The sequence below is a fragment of the Equus asinus genome, chromosome 1 (genome assembly GCF_041296235.1).
Source record: "Equus asinus isolate D_3611 breed Donkey chromosome 1, EquAss-T2T_v2, whole genome shotgun sequence".
NCBI classification, from domain to species: Eukaryota; Metazoa; Chordata; class Mammalia; order Perissodactyla; family Equidae; genus Equus; species Equus asinus.
This window is the reverse complement of record NC_091790.1, coordinates 112,062,127-112,084,605: the sequence shown is the minus strand read 5'-3', so window position 1 is coordinate 112,084,605 and position 22,479 is coordinate 112,062,127. Positions and strand designations below refer to the sequence as shown.

At 44.9% G+C, this 22,479-nt stretch overlaps 1 protein-coding gene across 8 annotated transcripts in view; it reads right to left on the bottom strand.

The window, feature by feature from the left end:
- Positions 1 to 22,479, bottom strand: part of NAPEPLD (N-acyl phosphatidylethanolamine phospholipase D) — a 36,523-nt gene that overhangs the window by 532 nt on the left and 13,512 nt on the right. For all 8 annotated transcript variants that reach the window (XM_070505862.1, XM_070505882.1, XM_070505886.1 and 5 more), the window contains exons 2-4: positions 18,721 to 19,027; positions 7,357 to 8,003; positions 3,901 to 4,015 (exon numbers count right to left, since the gene is read on the bottom strand). In XM_070505862.1, the coding sequence (XP_070361963.1) occupies positions 3,901 to 4,015; positions 7,357 to 8,003; positions 18,721 to 19,027 (1,069 nt within the window). The remainder of the gene's footprint in view (positions 1 to 3,900; positions 4,016 to 7,356; positions 8,004 to 18,720; positions 19,028 to 22,479) is intronic.

The following is a 22,479-nucleotide window of genomic DNA, read 5'->3' as shown; positions in this document are numbered from 1 at the left end:
GGAGGGAGCGTGTGTGTGTGAGCGAGCAAATGCTAGAGAAAATATTTTTGGCTGCAGAAGGGTTGTTATCTTCAAACCCTAGCCAAACATCGACACTGGTCTGCAGAGTGAAAGGGAGCCTCGAGAACAGACAGGACAGGTGGAATTTCCCCCCCTTGAAGACAGCACACTGTTGCAGAATGTTTCGACCTTCTCATATATTTTCCAGATAAATTGAAACCACTTGAATGTGTGTTGTTCTAACTACTGAATAAAATCGTTAAAGAAATTAAGGTATATAAGGTAAATCATTTCACTAGTTCTTTCTCTTTTGGTCTTATTTTATGTTGTATAACAGCTATTTTTTTCCTTTATCCAAGGGTTTTTTCCCCAATTTCAGTTAGAAAAGCTGTAAAATGTAAAGTATAGAGCAGGAATAAAAACCCCACATCCTGAGCTCATGAGCTGAGCTACTCATCAGCAGTAAGTCTGCTTTCACCCTTCAAGCAACAGGTATTCTGAGCCCCTGATGGAGCAGCCAGGCCGGTGACCTGAACAGAAAGAGACAGATAAGAAAAGAGAGAGAGAAGCTGAGTGGTTGATATGTTCTGGGGACGAAGGGTGGGAGGGATGAGTATGGGGGATGGAGATTTAATTTTAAATACGACAGCCTAAGAAATCCTCTTGCAGAAGGCAACATCTGAACAAGGACCTGATGGCACACGGCTTTGCAGCAAACCTGTGGCTTTGATCTGAGTTTGAGGGGACCCTAGCAGGTCACTGTGGCAGAGGCAGAGCGTCAGGATCTGATTTCATGTGTAAAGGTCACCGCGCTGTGCAGTGTGGAGAACAGACTGGACGGCACAGAGGGGAGCAGTGTAGGTGGGGAGAGGTGGTCAAAGTCTGAACATCATCTGAAGGTTGAGCTGTGGGGAGAAGCCAGATGGAGGACACGAGAGAAAGAGAAGTCAAGGTTTTGGCCCGAGTAACTTGGAAGGAGAGCGTTGCCATTTACTGAGATGTAAGAGAAACAAGTTTGAGGGGAGATGAAGTTGTCTTGTCTTTGGTACCTAATGGATGTGCAAGTGGAGATGTCAAGTAGGCAGTCAGAAACATAAATGTGGATCAGAGCGGGGGAAGCCTGAGCCAGAGGTACAGTGGATAGATGGTATTTAAAGCCAAGACTGATGAGATCCCCAAGGGAGTAACCAGCTAGAGAGGAGAGGAGAGGGCCACAGACCCAGTCCTAAGGCACTCGCTGCTGAGAGGGGGCGGAGACATGGAACTAGCGGCAGAGACAAGAAAGGACAGCTAGCGATGTACCAGGAAAACTAGGAAGCTTTTCTGTGGCTTAAAATGCACAGGTTTGCCAACAGTTATTGGCCACACAGGGGTCTTTTCTCCCCTCTTGTTCCCTTCTAGGTTTATAGCTATGTTTAGAGGGTCAGCGGTGCCTTTCCACGGACCACTGAATAAGTTTGGTTTTAACCTTGGTTAATACATCGGGTACCCAGTACTCCTAGAGAGAACCACTTATTAATGGGTTTCATTGATAACAGGAATCTACTTTGAAGTCTTTTTTTGCATATAGGAAATTGCTAATATATCACCAATAAAATGCAACTTGAAATAGCCTAAGTCAAGAAATCTCCCTTGCAACGTTATTTTAGTTTGAGATTTCAAAATGATGAAATTCTTTCCCACTGAAAAATAACTTGTTTTGTTAAATTCTTTTTCCCCCATGTCCCAACAAGCCTTGGCCAACGGTATACTTGCACAATCACCTGACAAAAATAATTTCTTTGCTAGGCTGTAATTTTAGTTACAAGCTACAGCTTAGTGTGGATTCTGATGTTGCAGTATCTGAGTTTCTTCATAGGTCAGTTCTTGGCTATTTCCACCACCTAGAAGATAACCTTAGACGTAGGCAAGAAAGCCTTCTGAGTGACTGACAGCTATCTTGTGGTGCACCCACGTTAGTCCTGTGACAGAGATAAAAATGCCCCAGAGCCAGGGGGCCAGACAACTATGTACAGAAGGCAAAGGCCCCAGCATTCCGGATCCGGGAAGGGCCAGGCAGCCAGCCCCAGACAAGTCCTAAGTTCCCTTTTAAAGGGGTCACAGTTTCATGGTCTGCTCCAAGAGAAGATATTCAAAATAAAGACCCTGGTCATTTATAAAGTTAACAAATATAATGCCTGAAATTTGTGTCCACCAAAACTAGTGAGTAGTTTTCAATTTTACGGCTTAAATACATCATCTAGGAAATTCACTCATTCCCCAGATAAATTAGATGTTGCTAGATGTACAATTTTAAAGTGTTGCCAAGTTAAGGACATCCTCGATCTGCTTATTTTATAGTCAGCAGCTATTATAACTACTTATATGCAAATCGTTTTAAAGTGTCTACAAATCTTAGGCTAATCATCATCTTGCCCAAGAATTCCATCTATTTTATAATTTAACAAACTCATGGTTGTCAGGTTTATGCAACGAATGTCAAGATGTGAACAAATTCCAAATTGCTAAGACTAAATGAGTTTTTATTATGTGTTTCATTAAGAAATAGAGGTTCTATTTATAATAGGAATAATTCTTGAAGGCTGAATGACACAGTAACTCTTGAAGACTGAGGTTTTCTATCTTGGTCTCCCCTCTCAGTAAAGAACACAACCGTGTCCCCAGTTACTCAAGTTAAAAATCTAGGAGTCATCTTTGATTCCCCTCTTTGCACAGGTTTAATAAAAGACTATTACTTCATCTAAGTCGCTGGTATATATTATATATGGAACACGTATCTATATATATGGAATAAGACTGCCACCAAATACAGTGGTATAGCAGCAGAAACCAGTATCAAACCCCCTTCTCCAAATTCACATACACACATATTCTCATTCATCCTCCCCACCCCCGTGGTCATTCATTCATTCATTCCATTCTGTACCCCAACAGTGTGGCTCAGGATTGCTGCATCATGGGATGGGAATACTGATGGGGGGGGGGGGCCTAGGCAGCCAGAAATAGGACAGAGAGGGAGTGCTTAAAACAGCATGAAAACACAGGGTTCCTGCAGAGAGGCCCTGGGACAGGGAAGATGCCTCGGAAAGCAAAGGAGAAGCCAAGTTCAACCATCCATTTGTAAATCTTGCTTAGGGCAGGCCCTGGGTCCAGGAGAAGAGAGAAAGCTTTCTGCAATCCTGCTTGATTCCAGAACCCTCACTAGTAGCGGAGTTCTAGAGTTCAGCTACCTTAAGGAAAAATCAGCTCTTCTGTATTAGCCTAGGAATAAAACCACCATGAATCCCAATGTCTGGGACACAGCAAACACTGAGTCAATGTTTACTGGATGAGTAATACATTTCTAAGAAGTTCTGAGCTGTCCAGCCTTATTACCCCCTTGCCCTCATGTCATCCATACTCTGGCTGAACTGATGCCTCACCATGCCACGTGCTTGCTGCCCTTTCCTCCTCTTGAAATGCCAAGTTCAGAGCTCACCTCTTCCCCGGAGCTCTTCCTGATCCCTCTAGTCAGTAGCAGTCTCTGACTCTGAGACCACTTTATCTGCCCCACCTGACAGCTCTTAGCTCTTTCAGCACCCGAGTCATTATGTACGTGTCATATCTTCAGCCGGAACGAAAGCCGCCTTGACAGGGAAGGCAGGACGGCTCATCCTCCTCGTTCCCGAGACTACATGTGGTTTTGGTTGTATAAACACGTGCTTCGTTAACTACAGAAATAAGCCCAAAGAATGGCATGCAGTGAGGTTCTCTCTCACTGTGTGTGCATGTTGTTTTACTAACTAATATGATTTACCGCATTAATTCATGTGATGACCGTGATGCCCGGGCAGTTCTGATGCCGGTTTGGTCTCTGAACACACACGAGACCGAAGCTGCTGTCATCGCCATCACACTCACCTCATTCGCCAAGGCAAACGTCCCCCAGTGAATGGCCACAGATTTCTTCGCTTGAACGTCAATGTGAATCCTTACAGCTTCTTCCGGGTCTACGTGCTGGTATTTCATAAACCACCTGATGAAGCACAGCAATTTGTTAATTCTGGCCTCTGAGCTGCACATTAAATCCTAATGACTGCGTCATCGAACCACCTTTAAGATTCTGCACAGGAATAAATCAGACAAAACCATCTCCCTTGAGTCTGCTTTTCTGCTTGTAAAAAATAAGCAAAACTCTTTCGAGAGGTAAGTCTCAAGCAGAACTCCCCTTTGAATAGTAAGACTTTGTTCCACATATATTTTGATTTCACTGGTGATTTATTCTGAAGATGTATCTTACTGTTCCTTTTAAAAGGAGATACTTGGCAGTCCTGGCTTGAATCAAAGAAAGTGAATAATGGGTAAAGTACTAGAAACAACTCCAGTTGCAGAAGAAACTGAGTAACTTGCTGAAAGAATTTTTTTAAAACTTGCTAAGCCAAACAAAAATTAGTGTACAATATAACTTGAAGATTGAGAGCAAAAAACCCCAATTACTATTCAAGGATTTTATTTCAACATCCTACAACTGAACAGTGAGGTGTTTGGCAAGAAGAGTGGGTACGTGGGGGGCACTGATTAGCGAGCGTGTAGAAACACAGACAGGCTGCCTAACACCCTGCAAAGTCACTTCAAATCCTTTGAGCTTCCATTTCCTCGTCTGTGCAACAGAAATTACGCCCGCCTAGTGAGGGAGTTATGAGGATTAAACAAGACACAGTTTCTTCAAAGTACCAAGCACAGCACCTACGTCATAGAATTCTCCCAAAAGAGTAAAGAATTGGCAAAACCAACACTTTCAGGAGAAAGAATTATTATTTCTGATAAGAAGGGAGAAGTGTACTGTCTACATGGAAATCCTGGAGTTTCCCAGCCATCAGCGTAGAAGAGGAAAACCACCACTGCCTCCACGTTATTTACATCCGCTCAGCTACGGCCGGCCGATGCTGCAGGGAAGGCTGGCGGATGCGGACTCAGTGCGGGCTTCTGCACGCCCCAGAACACAGGCTGGAAAAGTGCATCCTCCACACCAGCCAGCGGGTATGACTCACTGTAGGAGGAGCCCAGAGACAAAGCCGCTGTGTTCTCCTGCACAGCGGTCAGAGCAGCTCGGTGCCGCCACCCCTCCTGACACTCAGCACGCAGGGCAAGATGAAAACAGATTTTGGTGTTTCTTTCCAATTTTTTTTTAAATTCCTGCTGCAAATCAAAGGGAGAGACACACTCCTTTCCACCCTCATGTCTATCGGAAATAAATGTGAAATTCTTACTCTGGTGTAAACTTTACAATAAAAACTTAAGATCCTAACTGACTTGACTTGGATATTCTATCTGGTGACAGGAGATCCCAAAAGTTAGGATGAAATATCCCAAGCATATCACTGAAAGTCATTTTTGGTGTAATCATCTTACATTTTTAGAGTCCTGTGAAGTTTTGTTGGTTGATAATCTCATTTCTAAACCTGTTAGTCCTGACCAGAGAAATGGGTTACACAGCAGAGCCGACCCCAATTTAATTCTCTGAGAGCAAATACCATCCTCCCATCCTCTGCCGTCTCAGGAACAAGACAGCTGCAAGCAGGAAGGGGGAATCATGTGAGGGAATCTGCATAGTCAGGCTGTACACGTCATCACATTGTTGAGAAATTTATCCATTGCTACAATTTTCATAATTACGAATAAGATATTCTAAGAACACATATTCAGTAAAGATCAACTGATTTCAATTTCATATGAAATTGATTTGTAAACAGGCTGATGTTTTGAGAAGTCTCATTAGAATTCAGAATTAGAGGGGCCGGCCCCGTGGCCGAGTGGTTGGGTTCACACAGTCCTCTTTGGCGGCCCAGGGTTTCGCCAGTTCAGATCCTGGGCATGGACCTAGCATTGCTTGTCAGGCCACGCTGAGGCGGCATCCCACATGCCACAACTAGAAGGACCTATAACCAGAATATACAACTATGTACTAGGGGGCTTTGGGGAGAAGAAAAAGAAGGAAGAAAAAAAAAAAGAGGAAGATTGGCAACAGATGTTAGCTCAGGGCCAATTTTTTTTAAAAAAAAAAATTAATTAGAATTACGTGGAAAAGTGAAATTCAAGCACAATTAGTCATTTATAATAATTTTTAAAAATAAGGTAAAAATGTCTAGCCCCTTGAAACTAGAAGAAAAACATAAAGGAGAAATAAGCATTAATAAAGACAGTGAAGACACAGTTTTAGTGGACGTAGAACTTGATCAAGTAAGTGTCACAGCATCAGACGGCAGCCAGCGATCGTGGTCTGTGTGTTTCTGCTCTTCTGCTCATAGTGTTGCCTAAACAAAATGTGTCCTGTGCACAGTTCTGTGTGCACCTCTGCGTGCGCTCTAGAAAATAAAACCTGTTTAAATTTGCCTTCACTTTGTCCCTAGTGTTTATTTTCTCTTCACTTGTATGTACCAACCACAGTTGACTGAACTCTCTGAAATCACTTGTCTTTGGCTTAAGAAGGAAGACACAGGCAATGGGTGGGTCTCCTGGGTCTCGAATGCCCGTGTGACCTGTAACTGCCCTGAAGACAGGTGGCCAGTATGCGGAGGTTGGAGGGCGACTGGTGAGGGACCAACAGTGTCATCACCGGGTTAACTTCAGCACTGACTCAAGTGAGACCAATGCTATAGGCCGATGCCTCGATTTCTCTCTGCCAAACACGGGGGGCTAAAGGATGGGATGGGCGCGTTCCTGTCACAGGGCAAACGGTGGTTACATGGTCTCCTCCGTGTGATGGAAGAACAAGGGTTAGGTTGACTGTCAGCTGATCGGTTTAACTTTAGTCGGAATGGTATGTGAACTTCTGGCTAGGTAGAGTAAGTCTTTAAATTTTGGTCCTTTTTTCTTGGGAATATAATTTCTGTTTTGAACAATTATTTAACTGATATGACCGTGATTAAAATGTTTTGAAATGAAACAATTTGGGGCCAGCCCCGTGGCCAAGTGGTTAAGTTCACGTGCTTCACTTGGGAGCCCAGGGTTTTGCTGGTTTGGATCCTGAGCATGGACGTGGCACCACTCATCAAGCCACGGTGAGGCGGTGTCCCGCATGCCACAACTAGAAGGACCTACACTAGAATATACAATTAGGTACAGTGGGGCTTTGGGGAGAAGAAGAAACAAAAAAAGGAAGATTGACCAATCTCCCTCACCAAAAAAGTATACTTAAAAAAAAAAATAAAATGAAACCCTTTTAACTGAATCTGACCCACCAACCCCCAACAGATATAGAACAAAGTCCATCATTAACATCACAGATTACACGGTGTCACAAAATCACACCCAGTTCCCTTTCAAGCTCCGTTAACTCACTAGGTCGCAGGAATGTCTTCTCGGAAGTCTGCCTACCTTGGTTCATAAGCTCCAATGGGAATAGCAGCCAGGTCAAAAGGCCCAAATCTTCTTCCTATCTCTTCAAAACCAGAGCAATACCCAGTGTCTCCTGCGAAAAAAAATCGATTCCAAGGCCCCAGGACAGACCAGCTGCCCCAGAGCACCTTGTTGTCATCCATCAGAGTCCTCTTACACCAGTGCTGGGAAGGCGTGAGGACGAAGGTGACCTTGTCGCGTCCAGGGACACAGTTCTCCTCCCACCAGTCCAGCTCAATCACGTTCTCACAGCCACATTTCTGCATCCAGTCGAGGAGACCCAAAGGCACAAACCATCGCAACTCATTCCCGAACCGCTCGTTCAGAGCGACGACAGAGTTGTGGTCCAGGTGGTCATAGTGGTTGTGGCTGATAAGGACCGCGTCTACCCGGGGCAGTTCGCTCACAGTGCACGGGGGTCGACGGAAACGCTTCGGACCCACATACTGCGATGGCGAGGCGCGGGAGCTGAAGACAGGGTCCGTGAGAAGAACCAGCTCATCCATCTCCACCATGACCGTCGCGTGTCCCAGCCACGTGACTCGTAAGCCAGCTTCCCTCACGCCAGCTTGTTCAGGGTCATCGACAAAATACGGTTTCAGCACTGGGAGTTCTTTGTCAAGCTCCTGTGTGTGTAAAGACAAGCAGCCGTTAGAGAGAGAGGAAAAAAAAAAGGTATGATGTCATCAGAGAACATATTTTGGCCTAAATTACAGATAGAAGGGCTATTTGGGGAGAACTGAAGTCAGTGAATAAATTTGCTATTTTTGCTTTTCTCTTGAAAATGCATACTTCTGAATCTTAGTAATCATGACAGTATAGCAATGTAAGATCTTCTTAGTCCCAAATGCAGTAGACCAAGGGAAAACGGAAAACTTTGAGCACTGCTAAATTGATTAATTTTTTAAAGGCTCTCTCCTGTAAGTGGGAGAGGTAGACGGGCCCAGCTGCGGGCACTTTGCCATTGCCCTTCCACTTGGCTGGTGCCTGTGCTGGTGGACACTGCCTCAGAGGCAGGTCAGTCCCTGCAAACAGGAGAGACGACTCCGGACCATCCACGTCCCAGATCTGGATCTCAGGTCTCAGATGCCAGTCTGACTTCTGAGTCCATGGAACTGACGGCAGACCACTGTGAGGATTCCGGGGGACACCAGTCACAGACTGGTGAGGAAGACTGCTCCTCCTCCACCCTGGAGGTCTCCTACCAGTGATCAAAGCGAAACACGGTCCCTGCCTGTGAGAAGTTGACCACTCTTAGGGGTAAACAGAGGTAAAAACAGTAACTACCACAGAGTTTGCTAACCATTACTCCTTTGGTTATTTTACCTTTTATCCTTGGATTAAGCTAGACCAACAAGAAGCCCTGTTTCAGGGTCACATCCTGGCTTTTCTAAATTGTGCTTTGGTGCCATGCCCAGCCCCGCTTTGAGGTCTCCTGCAGGAAGCAGCCTCCAGGATCTTGCTGTGCACGCACTGTAGGCCGTCTTGAAGACTTGGTACCACCTCCACCCCCCACCATCCCACTCACCCCAGAAACATTCCTCTCAATTCGCAGTAACACGCAAAGCTCTTCTCCAGGGCAGCTGGCTTTATTCATTTCACCGTCACTGGGAAAACTCCAACAGTTCATGCTTCCCTTTTAGCTTTGACTAGAAACTTCCAAGTAAAGGCTGAGCTGCCTCCAGCCACGTGTGGGCATGATGGAACAGACTCCTAGGCCAACTTTATTCTTGGCTTTATTCTCTACCCTAATAGTTTATTTGCTCTTATGTGTTCATCTGTTTGTTTGGTTTTTTTTTTCACTGCTACATGTATTTTTATAAGTTCCTGCAAATCAAGTTTGAGAAGAGTGTGGTAGTGGATGATTAAATAAAAGACAAGACGTGCCATAGGCTGGTAAGGACTGAGGAGCCCAGCTGCCAGAGGCTCAGACACAGTGACCTGTGAGAGGTCCTGCAGAATGAGGAAGCTCACGGTGCAGGAAGGGGAGGAAGAGCAGCCCGGGCAGAGAAAATGCCCAAGCGAACACACGAGGCCAACAGGAACACAGCAACTGGGGGCAGGGGACCAACTGAATCCATGAAGGTCAGAACTCTTAAGAGCCCTGAATGCCATACTCCACCCAGGGACGATGAGGAAGCATCTTAAAAAAGACGCGACCTGATTTATGTCTAGAGAAAACACTGTAGAGTGCAAAGGATGACCTCGTGTATCACGGCAGCTGCCACAAGACGGGAGGACCCGAACAAAGGAGACCACCATGGGAAGAAGAGAGGGTAAATGGAGTGATGCTGGCGAAGGAAAACTGGGGGTCACTGAGACGGTGTGAAGGGAAAAGGGCCTGGACAGGGAAGAGAAGCCGCAGAGGAGGAGCCGGCAAAGATGTGTCTCAGCCACCCTAAGCCTTAGTTGCATCTGAAAAATGGGTGTAATACCTGTAGCTACACTTCACTGCCATGGGGACTGAATTAGGAGTGGCCAGCACACTGTAAGCACTCGTCAAGTACTCGAAAAGAAAGAACACCCCAACCCCAGCGACCGGCCGGGCACCAACCCCATCCATCCCTTGCGTTTTTACCCATTTCCTTTCTCATGGTCCCTAACAAAGTTAAGATCCTAAGGAACATCCAGACACCTCAGAGGCCTCCTGATTGCCCAGCTGTCTTCCTGTCCACTCAACCCACACCCAAGACCCCCTCAGAAACAGTCTACTTACGGTCCACCTCTCCCGGGCTGAAAACCCCGCACTGGCCCCTGCTGCCCGCCCAGGCGTCTCACCCTCTGCCCAGGGGTGCGCCTGTCACTGGACCAATCCCATCCTCCTCTGTCAGTGTCACTCAACTCCTCTGCCCGGCTCTGTCCCACCTACACTGGGGCTGCTCCCTGCCCCAGAGAGAGCTTAAGAACCGGAATGACCCTGATCCCACTGCTCAGGTGAAAACGTCTTCCCTCTCTCGTCCCCGTGAGACCTTAATCAAGCGGCACCCTTGGTGAGGCCCTCTGGAGTCTCCACAGCTAGGGGCAGCGCTCCCGCCTCTCCACTTCCACGCCGCCCTGTCCACGCGCCACCTGGATGTTCCACCCCGCGCCCCAGTTAAACACACACAGGATACATCTCATGTCTCGTGCCACGTGGACTCTCACAGGGCCCCGTTCAGAGACCGAAGCACAACGTGTGCTCGATAAAATTCACTGGATGAGTGAGTGAACGAATGGAAATTTGTCAAGTCAGTTCTCAGAGGTGGTAGTGAGGGTTAGTGAACAGTAACAAATGCCCTATGGTGTACTGACCAGGAATCGAGGAGGAAAGAGACGCCGCGCCTATGGACTGAGCACCTACCACGTGTCAGGCTTCTGACTAGATGATGATGAGGATGACAAACTCTCCAACGTATCAAGTACTTTCATATAACACAAAATAACATTCACAGCAGCTATCATTTATGGAGTGCTACATGCTAGACACTGTACTAACGGCTTCGTAACAATGTGTCACTTTAATCCTGACCACATCGGAGGTAGGTACTATTGACTGTCTCCATTTTCTAGATGAGAAAACAAAGAAGGAGAAGTCACAGCACTCACACGAGGTCACCCAGCTGGCCTCCAGGCATGCTGCCTCTCACCACTGCCCTTAACTCCCAAATGTTATCTCATTTCATACACGTTTTTTTAAAAAACACGTAACAGCCTGGGGACCAGAGCAGGGAGAAAGAGAGACAGATGACTCAGTACACAAAGAAACTTTCGGAGGTGCTGGATGTCTTCATTATCTTGACTGTGATCATTTCATGGGTATATACATATGTCGAAACTCATCAAATGATGCTTTTTGAATATGAGCAGCTTATACTATGTTAATAAAACTGTTTTAAAAAATTAAGTAGCATGTGTTCAAACAGTAAATCAAAATATCTGTAACAAAATTCCCTGAAAGTTGCTGCATTTTCTTTTTGCTCTAAGTTTAAAGCCAGATTTATCTGATGTTCAGTGTGTGGCATTACCTGCCAACTGCTGGGAGAACACCCACACCAGGGCCCCTCCGGCAGCCTCGGCTTGTTCTCAAACAAGGTGCCAACAGGTGGGGGGCTGGAAGGAGCAGGCACAAAGGACCGACTACTGTGTGATCCTGCTTATAGGAAACATCCAGAACAGGCAAATCCAGAGACGGGAAACAGATGAGCCGTTCCCAGGGGCTGGAGGAGCAATGCAGAACTGGGGGTGACGACTAAAGACGCGGGCTTCACTTTGAGCAATGGCAGCGTATTCGACGGTGGGAGTGGTGACACGACGCCATGAATGTACCAGAAACCAGTGAATTGCACACTTTAAACAGGTCTGCTGTACACTATGTGAATTCTCTCTCAACAAAGCTGTTTTTAAACAGTAAACTATGGACAAGAGCTGTGGATCAAAGTCACGCTCTTCTCCGTGCTGTCTTGTTCCTAAGCCCATCACAAAAGAGCAGCATAGAGACTCTGTTCCCTAGTACCACTGTCCTATAAAACTCAAACGAGCAGAGTCTACAGCCGAGATTCCGAAAAGAAAAACTGATTTTTTTCACTTTTTATCCTAATCATTAGAGTTTGAGAAAGCCTGTAGAATGGGGACAGGGAAATTCTTGCTTATTGGAGGAAACCGAGCACTCACGTGGCGTTTTCTTTACTCGATCAAGAATTTTCCGGGCTGGTCTTCCTTTCTGCACGTGGGAAAATGCCGTAGGCCCATAACTAACCAGGACGTTCGTTAAAGTTTTACTTTTCTTGGGGAAAGAGATCCTAACGTTCGTTCAACCACTACCCTTTGCTGGGCGGTTTAAACGCATCATGTCAGCTAACTCTGAAGCGGATGTTACTGCCCTTCTACAGACAAAGCAGGGTCCCTAGAAACTCAGCGAGGTCACGACAAGCCAGTGTCCAACCAGGAGGGGGTCGAGGTCTTCCGGACTCCAGAGAGCCTCTCTCTTCATTAAACCGTAACTCCTTCCGTGGCATAAATGATATTAACTTTAAAACGACGAAGCCCATATTCTAGTTAATTTTATTTTCACAGGATGTGTTTGTGGGCACGAGTGAGACAGAAGAGACGGAGTGAACCAAATCTGTTAAAATCGTGTTTTCTAAAATCACTTTTAAAGAAGACTTGATTTAATCCTTTACTTCTAACTGAAAGTATATTTTTACTATCTTAGGAAACTTGAATACTTATACTTGGAAACTGAGATTTAAATGAAAAACAAAATTTTTTCATATTTATTTTGATGATATATGTGAACACTGAATAGAGATCGACCTGTTACCAAAATACCTCCAATTCAATTAATTATTAATGCTAGTGTTTTATATTTTTGCCATGCTATCTGTATTAAGAGTACAAGATCCATCAAAACGGCTTAATATTTTTAAACTCGATTATAAGAGAAACTGCCCTTCAAAGATATTTGGAAAAAACAGAAAAATATAAAGATGAGTATATCAATATGCAAAGATTAAACCACTGTTAACATTACATTGTCTTTACTCACAGTTCTATTTTTATGCCTGATTAAAGTTCATATAGTATTCATGTTTTCTAGTTTTTAAAAAAATTTTAGGGGCCAGCCCAGTGGAGCAGCGGTTAAGTTCGCGCATTCTAATTCTCGGCGGTCCTGGGTTCGTCGGTTCAGATCCCGGGTGCAGACATGGCACCACTTGGCACACCATGCTGTGTTAAGCATCCCACATATAAAGCAGAGGAAGATGGGCACTGGTGTTAGCTCAGGGCCAGTCTTCCTCAGCAAAAAAGAGGACTGGCAATAGTTAGCTCAGGGCTAGTCTTCCTCAAAAAAAAAAAAAACAAATTTCATACTGTGACATTTTCACCTATCACTTAAAACTCTGAGACTTTTCTTTAAATACTACTTAAAATTGAAATGAATAAATTTGAGGAAACCTGTCAGAATGTAAAACAAAAAAAGAAAAAAAGATGAAATACAGGGGCCAGCCCGGTGGCATAGTGATTAAGTTCACGTGCTCCAATTGAGCAGCCCGGGTTGTCGCTGGTTCAGATTCTGGGCACAGACCTACGCACCACTTATCAAGCCATGCTGTGGCAGCATCCCACATACAAAATAGAGGAAGACTGGCACAGATGTTAGCTCAGGGGCCAATCTTCTTCACCAAAAAAAAGATGAAATACAGGCAAAATAGAGAGAAAATGACAGGCTGGCCCCATGGCATAGTGATTAACTTCAGCATGCTCTGCTTTGGCAACCTGGGTTCAGATCCCAGGCACGGACCTACACCACTTGTCAGCCATGCTGTGGTAGTGACCGACAAATAAAGTGGAGGAAGACTGGCACAGTTGTTAGCTCAGAGCTAATCTTCCTCAAGCCAAAAAAAAAAAAAAAGGCAGAAAACTGGCAACACATGTTAGCTCAGGGCTAATTTTCCTCAGCAAAAAAAAAAACTATAGAGGATTGGTCTAGGAGACCCAAAATATAATTAGTAGTCATTTTAGAATGAAAAGATGGAGGGAAGGAAATGTTCACAGAAATAGATAAGAAAATTTCCTAGAACTGAAGAAACAGATTTTCACATCTAAAGAGCCCACCAGGCATGAGGCATGATGCATATGGGACCGGACATCATGGTGAAATTTCAGAACACTGGTGCCAAAGAGATGACCCCTGGTTTCTAGAGGCGAAATAAAGGTCATGCACAAAGGATCAAGAATGGCACTGAGCTCGTCCACAGCCATCCGAAGAGGAAGGTCACGGAGGCAATGCTTTCAAATTCTGCGAGAAATCTGTTTCCAAACTAAAATTCTGCACCCACACCATGAAGAGAATACAGACATTTCAGACAAGCAAGGTCTCAAAAACCGACTTCCCACAGACCCTCGCTCAGGAAGCTCATTAACAATGTGCGCCACCAAAACGAGAAAATATCCAAGAAAGAGGAACAAGCGGATGCAGGAAACAGAGCCGACACGGAGGAGGCAGAGGAACCCAGGATGACAGTGGAGGGAGACGCCGGCAGGAAGGCTGCAGGCGGCTGAAAGACCACCTGGAGGTCGCCCCCTCAGGAACACTGCTGAGAAGCCACGGGCAGGAGGGCAGGGCCTGGTCACAAACGCACAGAAAGTGAAGCAGACGAACAAGAGGGATCATTAACGTCGGGGAAGAGTAGATAACAAAGGAGACACGGCCACTGTACATTACTCGGTTGTCAATGGGAAATACTGATATAGTCACAATAACGTGAACAGCAAAGGGAAAGTTCAAGGAGAACCATGGCGGGTGAGGAGGGGTGAGAGTGAGTTCAATCTGACAGTAAATGTGAAGGACACAGACAGACAGACTGCATGACAACATATGTATGAGCTAGCTGAAACAGTCAGAGTCAGACTCGAAGGGGAGATGGTGGTTGCCAGGGGGAGGGGGAGGGGAAACGGAGTCACTAATCACCTCAGCAAGACAATGAGCTCTAGGGACCTGCTAAGCAACCTTGTACCTGTCGTTGGCAATAGTGTATTGTCCACTTAAAAGTTTAAGACGGGGGCAGCCTGGTGGCACAGCGGTTAAGTTAGCACGTTCTGCTTCAGCGGCCTGGGGTTCGCCAGTTCGGATTCAGGTGCAGACATGGCATTGCTTGACAAGCCATGCTGTGGTAGGCGTCCCACATATAAAGTAGAGGAAGATGGGCACAGATGTTAGCTCAGGGCCAGTCTTCCTCAGCAAAAAAAAGAGGAGGATTGGTAGCAGATGTTAGCTCAGGGCTAATCTTCCCCCCGCCCCCAAAAGAAAAAGTTTAAGAGGGAAGAGCTCATGTTAAGTGTTCTTGCCACAATGAAATTAAAAGAAACATGAAGGTAAACTCCAGAGGGAAGAACATAAAGGGCGTTGCCTTTTTTCTGGGGAAGAGGACTGAGTGGCAGGGGCTGGTTAGGGGATGGGATGTGTCTTATAAGCCTTCCAGGACTAAGACTTTTTACAAACTGAATACATGTATTTTTTTCTTGATTAAAAAACAGCAACCTCTTAGCATACTATAGCATAAATAGAAAATAGTATGTTTCATTTTTTCAAAGGGTACCCTATTATTCTTCAATATCATACATCTGAAGGGTGCATTATATTTTCACAGTATTTTCCTGTGTCATGTGAACCTCGAAGCAATCCTAGTGACCTAAACTCTTACCCTAACTTTACAGACCAAAACAAGGTGTTCCCTGAGGGATTGTGAGAGGATTAAGGTCACTCTCGGTGAGGAGTCCTGACCCGAGCCCGGTTTCCGGACTCCTGGGGTCCCGCTTTTTCTTCCAGGCCATGCTGTGCAGCCTCAGGCCTGTGTGTCTCTCACACTCCCGTCTGACTGTCCCCTGCTCGGCTCTAGAGCAGCGACTGACGAGGACGGCTCCCGTCCACTGACGGAACTCAGGAGGTGCCTGCCGCCCGGTCTCTGTGAAATTCTCTCTTGTCTCTTTCCCCGAGATTACTGGTGACTGTGATCAACAGTAACGATGAGACAAGGTCACTGAGCCAGCTGCGCAAGCACGAAGCAGTGACAGCGTCTGAACAATGCGAAGCTGTGAACCGGCAACCTGCTCTGAAGACCCAGAAAGGCCAGCATCAGGAATGGCCAAGTAAACAGACACTGCTGTCTGACCAGGCCACTCAACCGGAGAGCTCTGCTGTCCTTTTATTTAGATCTGTTCTGTTACTTTATACTTTAATCGTATGTTTCTTCCAAACTACTTTCCTATTTATAGACCTAAATATACTATAATGATGTAAATTGCATAATATATAGTAATTATAACCCTCCATATATGATATCATCCTGTCTCCTTCCCAAACAATAATCTGAAACTCTAGCCTCCCAGTGTCTAACAAAAACAACGACCAGAAATCTGATTAAATTGGGAGTTGATGCAATGATCTGAAGCCGGTGTTCTTCACACGGTTCTTAATGTTTTTGGGGGGAAAATATAGAACTCTGTCACATTCGGGAGTTGGTAAAAGTTAATAATTTTATTTAAAGGGATGGCGTGAGTTACGGTCATCTACGAAAATACCAGAAATCAACGTGCGTTTGACCTAGTTCTAGGCTTTTACTGGAAACAAGGGAGAAGATGCAGGTGAGAGGTTAGAGATAAAAGATCGATTGGAATAGTGCGAAAGTATCCTCTCTCTTCTCTTACGTGATGCCGAGTTTATTTTAAGTGGTACCTACTGAGACATGACATTCTCCTTTGGCATTTATTTTTAAAAATCTCCTGTCTTTAAAAAAAAAAAAAAAAAAGGCTTTTCTATTTCACTAAAGAACGCAGCCCCCGTCCTCATCCTCCTAACTTCTTTCTCTGCTTTATTCTTCTCCATGGCACTAATCATCTTTTAATACACCACACAATTTACTGACTTATTTTGCTTACTGTCTCACTCTTGCACTAACCCTAAGGTCCAAGAAGGCCAGAGTGTCTCTCTGCTTTGTTCACGGCTCTCTCTATCACCCAGAACAGTGTGCTTGGTACACAGCAGGTGCTCAATAAGTACTGGCTAAATGAGTGAACGGACAGGCTTGACAGGGTCCACTGACTCCCTGAAATTACAGTAGGAGGCAATGTGCTTATGTGCATATTTCTCTAAAAAGAGGGTCCACGGCTTTCATCAGATTCTCAAAAGGGGCCAGTACCAAAAGAGCTTAAGAACCACCAGCCCGGCGAGTTCTGATTCCACCCGGGCCCTAGAACATCCCCAATCACTGGAGTGCACAGACGTATTTCTGCCTTCACGTGGTGCTCGCCTCCTTTTTGAAACAAAACAGAAGACACCACTGCTACCGCTATATTTTTAGAAGCTGTGGCTCAAAATCCGGGAAGAAATTTACCCTGACAGGTAGCCTCCCCATCTTCGCCTCCTGCCCTGACCCACCTCGCACAGCTCACCTCCATGTTTCTCTTTATATCGGGTTCTCCAGGAAAAAGGAAAAAATTTCTTGTTCTTCTCATCCTCAAAGTTGAAACATAAGGTTTTATCCATTAACATCCTACCTCATTCTAAAAAAGCTCTGGCAAAATATTATTCACATTAATCAATTCTGTTAGCTAGGATTGATACTATGGACATTCCTCAGCATCAACGTGGCAGTATCAAGTTTTTTATCCCATACCCTTTATAGAAAAACAGACACAGTTACCAAGGTACATGATCCACCACCCACCCACCCACGACCACCACCACCACCCCTGCTTCCTCCCCCTGCAGACCAAGGCTTCCGGGATGCCCCCACTCTGTTCATCTCATCTCCCACTCCCAACATCAGGTTCCTGATCTCTCAACTCCCCACAATGCCTGGCAGGATAGAGCTCAGTGGAAAAGAGAGGCCGAGGGAGACAGAAGGTGGAGAGGGCAGGAAACTAAGAGAGGAGAAAAAGGCACTACGGCGATTGGGAGCCACCCACCCTCTGCCAAAGGATCATCTCACTCACCCAATAAACTTCACGCCAAATGTCACTCAGTTTCATCCTAAGTAAAACCAGCGCATTTAAAGGCCAGTAACCTACTGCCAATTCCGAAGGCCTGGCAAGGTTATCTGAAGCTTTCTTTTACAGCTTTAGCAGCTTTATCCAAGGATGAAAAGCCAGCACTCTAGGCCATGCCTTCGCCCTCACGATTCACATTCCAAGCACACATCAGGTTACTTTCTGGAACATGCCATGTGCTTTCTCACCTTCGTGGCCTTGCTCACGCCACCATCCACCTGGAAAACCTCTGTCAGAACACTTTCTCTCTTCCCAGGCCCAGCTCAAATACCACGTCTCTGTGAAGCCATTTCCAACCCCATGACTGAGAATTCATAGCTTCCTTCCCCGTCCTTGTAAAGCGCCCGCCTCGAGTTGCCACCAGAACAGAGTTGGCTCCTCAGTACGTACTTTGTTTTAAAATATGAAGTCCAGGGCAGCTTATCTACTTTCTCTCCCCAGATCCCAGCCCTATGCCTTATCCTATGAAAGGGGCTCAGTGAACTAACTCCCATGTCTTAATACAGTTCACGGCAGAGGTCAGTCATCTCTGTATGAAGAGTGAATACACAGCGCTCAAAGAAGCCCAATGAGGGGCTGGCCCCGTGGCCGAGTGGTTAAGTCCACGCGCTCCGCTGCAGGCGGCCCAGTGTTTCGTTGGTTCCAATCCTGGGCGCGGACATGGCACTGCTCATCAAACCACGCTGAGGCAGCGTCCCACATGCCACAACTAGAAGGACCCACAACGAAGAATATACAGCTATGTACTGGGGGGCTTTGGGGAGAAAAAGGAAAAAAATAAAATCTTAAAAAGAAAAAAAAAAAAAAGCCCAATGATACCTCTTTGGAGCTGGGAACACCACTGTGATCTTTCTCCATTATCAGCCATCTGAGGACATTTGGAATAGACAGATTTTTCCACGATGGCCAAGGGTTGACAAATCTTCCATCCTTCCCTTTCTTTGACTTGGTGACATCTTCCTCTAGTCTGTAATCCAGTTTGAAACTTTTCCTGGAGAACCCTGAAGAATCGCTCCCGCCAGAACTCCGTGCTGAATTCTGGCGTTTTCTTACTGCTTCTTTGGGGTATTGGCTGCTTGTCATCAAGGACTGGCTGCTTTCATTTTCATCCATGTCCTCTGAAGAACTAAAAAAAGAAGGGGGGAAAATAACATAAAGGCACATGACATACTATTATTTCTTAGCCAATAAAAATTTCCTCAAGCTTATAAAAACATTATGTCTCTAATTAGCTCAAACTTTCTTCCTGCAGAATACAGTTTTAGAATTCAGGATTGCTGCTTATGAAATAGAAAAAAGGGTTGCCTTCCCTATTCTTGCCAAACCTCTTAAAAATTCCTTATCTGTTGTAATCCCAAACAACCTACACCAGCCAGCATTTAAACACATGAAATTTTCCATTTCAGTGACAGCCTGTAGAATGAATTAAAGCACCTTGATGAATCCGTAATGTTTTCATACCTGAACTTTAAAAATATCATTGCCAATGCCACACAGTAAGGACTACCTTAGTTCCTTGAGGATACCGCGGTAATTCAAGTGCTTTACATAAAACCCCACTAGGCCTTGTCATTTTTACTTTGAAGATAATCTGTTACCAGCCCCTAAAAACTGCAGTGAGCCCAAATCCCAGGAAAGGAGATAACAACACATTACTTGAGAGACATTTCAATGACATATATAAGTGGTTAACAACAGAAATTTGAATTAACTCAGACTTGGAACTGCCAAGTTCTGTACAATATGTATCCTAGCTCTGTGACCTTAGGTAGGTTTCCTACCCTCTCTGTGCCTCAATTTCCTCATCTATAAAATGGAGGTAATTATACTACCAGCCTCCAAGGGTTACTGGATTTTGGAGGATTTAAAAAGCTAATACAAGTAAAGCACATAGAAACATGTATATAACATGTATATAACAGATGTAACACACACGTATGCACATGCTAACAGCTCAACCAGTGTTGGCTGTTACTCCCGACCTTGTTTTACTGCTGTTACCACCACTTCACTCAAGGCACTGAAATCTTGCCTTTGAACTATACAGGACTCCAGACACATAAAAGTGATAAGTAATGTATTAAGAATATGCATTTAGGGGCCGGCCCCATGGCCAAGTGGCTAAGTTCACACACTCCGCTTTGGCAGCCCAGGGTTTCGCCAGTTCGGATCCTGGGCGTGGACCTAGCACCACTCATCAAGCCATGCTGAGGAGGCATCCCACATAGCACAACCAGAAGGACCTACAACTAGAATATACAACTATGTACTGGGGGGCTTTGGGGACAAAAAGAAAAAAAAAAAAAGAATATGCATTTACCTGCCACAAATTTCATTTCTTTCCTATTCTTTTAAACAAACATTTGCCTTCTGTCTAAATACAATGCATACACATAATACACTTCATAAGCCTAAGAAAATAAGCACAATAACAGAAAGCCAGATATTATTTTTATGGCTATCGTGGTGTTTAGATGGCAATACCGTCCAGGAGAGAAAGGGAAAGAACACAAAGAGAAGGGATGAACACATACACTGAACCAAACTTTTTTTCCAAACTGTCTGGAGTAAAGAGTCTACGGTCTGTAGAACAATTGGTGTTAAGAGAAGAAACCACAGACAAAGGCATGCAGTTGCTCCGCCATCGCTGTCTAGGGGAGACAGCCTACGAGCTAAGAGGCTCTAACAGGCTTTAAATCTCGGGGAAATAACGTGGCTTTTCTAGTCCTCAATGTTCTCGTCTGTAAAATACCTACTTATCTTGTGGGGTTTCAAAGGATTAAAGGATATAAAGTGCCTGCCACTCATCAAATGCTGATTCTTTTTCTCTAATCCTGCTAACCAGCCATACATCTAAATTCTTTGAACGCTATGACAAAGCCAAGGATCTCAGTTCTTATGGAATCGCTCTACCTGTGTCATAATTAAGTTCGGGCCGAGGCCTTCAGAAAGGGCAGAAACAGACCATCCATTCAAACCCCACTTCATTTAACAGACGTAAACACACAAGCTTAGAGACTCTGAGTTATTTCCCGACAAGACAACATGTCTAACAGATGGTGGAGCCGCCCTCATGCTGCCCCCTGTGATGACAAACAGCTTGTATGTGCATATGTCTGGGCATATATGTCCATATCTTCATATACAGATAAATACATGTATATTGATCCTAGCAACTATATAATAAATTTTTGGCTCACTGTTTTAAACAATCAGAGGATAGGGAAAAAGGAGAAAAGGGCTCTCTAATTCAAAAACGACAAAAGCGAAGTCAAAATAGGGTTTTTAGACAACACCTAGTCATCTAAGGTAGCTGGGACAGAAGAAGCAGGGAAGGCCTGTGAGTGTCGAGACCGTGCGTGGATAAAGGATGGGATCCTGGAAGAAGGACTAGCTTTAGGGCCTGGACTGAGACGGTCAGGAGGTTTGGCTACACAGTCGGCGATGGAGAAAAACTGAAGATGCTTAAAAAGGGGTGTATTCAGAGAAGACAACTCTGGTAGCAGGATAAAAACAGAAGGCAGTAGCTAAAAGCTGGAGCCAGGGAGCCAGATTACTGAGTAGGAGACAGAAGCAGCCCAGAACACCCACTAACAGAGAAGCACATGCTGTATGTTGTACACATTTCACTTAAATTAACGCTCCTAGCAAAATTTCAAGGTAGGTGTTCTAATCCCCGTTTTTTAACTGAAGCATTAAGAGGAAGACAGCAGCCCAGTCAAAAGATGGGGCAGTGGGGCCAGCCTGGTAGCACAGCGGTTAAGTTCGCACGTTCTGCTTCAGTGGCCCGGGGTTCACCGCTTCAGATGCTGGGTGCAGACATGGCACTGCTCATCAAGCCATGCTGTGGTAGGCGCCCCACATATAAAGTAGAGGAAAATGGGCATGGATGTTAGCTCAGGGCCAGTCTTCCTCAACAAAAAGAGGAGGATTGGCAGCAGTTAGCTCAGGGCTAATCTTCATCCAAAAAAGAAAAAAATTAGCCTTGGTAATGAAATATATCCAGAACCATAATTAATGTACTGACTCTCCTTTTCTCTGTCAACAGCTAAATTTGTGACTAGCTAAATGTGGGCTAGAAAGCTAGAATCCAGAAGCAAATTTAAAAGTAACAAAGTCCCATGACAACTGATAAATATAAAAAACAAATTGTTCTTTCTTAAAGAACAATTTGTTACAAAAAGGACAACACAAATTCCACCTAGTAATTACCAACTACATTCTCTACATTTCTTTGAAGATTAATTGCCTACTTAATAGCAAAAGGACTTACCCCCAGGTCTCTAACCAAAGAAGTCTGAGCTGTGACATCTGGTGAGGACAAGTCTGCCCAACACAAATATTCTACTTCAATAATGGCACACGTGGGTAAAACGCTTTCAAAAAACAAGAATTCTCTATTTCAAAAGCAAATGTTTCATCCTTTCTTTCTTTGACATTTAAGATTTGCCAGCCACCTAGAATTGAATGCATTGCTTTACCATGTAAAAAATTAAAGAAAAAATTACCCTAGTACAATGTATGTTTGGGATTTCAACACATTCATGAATTACGACATTGCATGCAACTCATCATTCC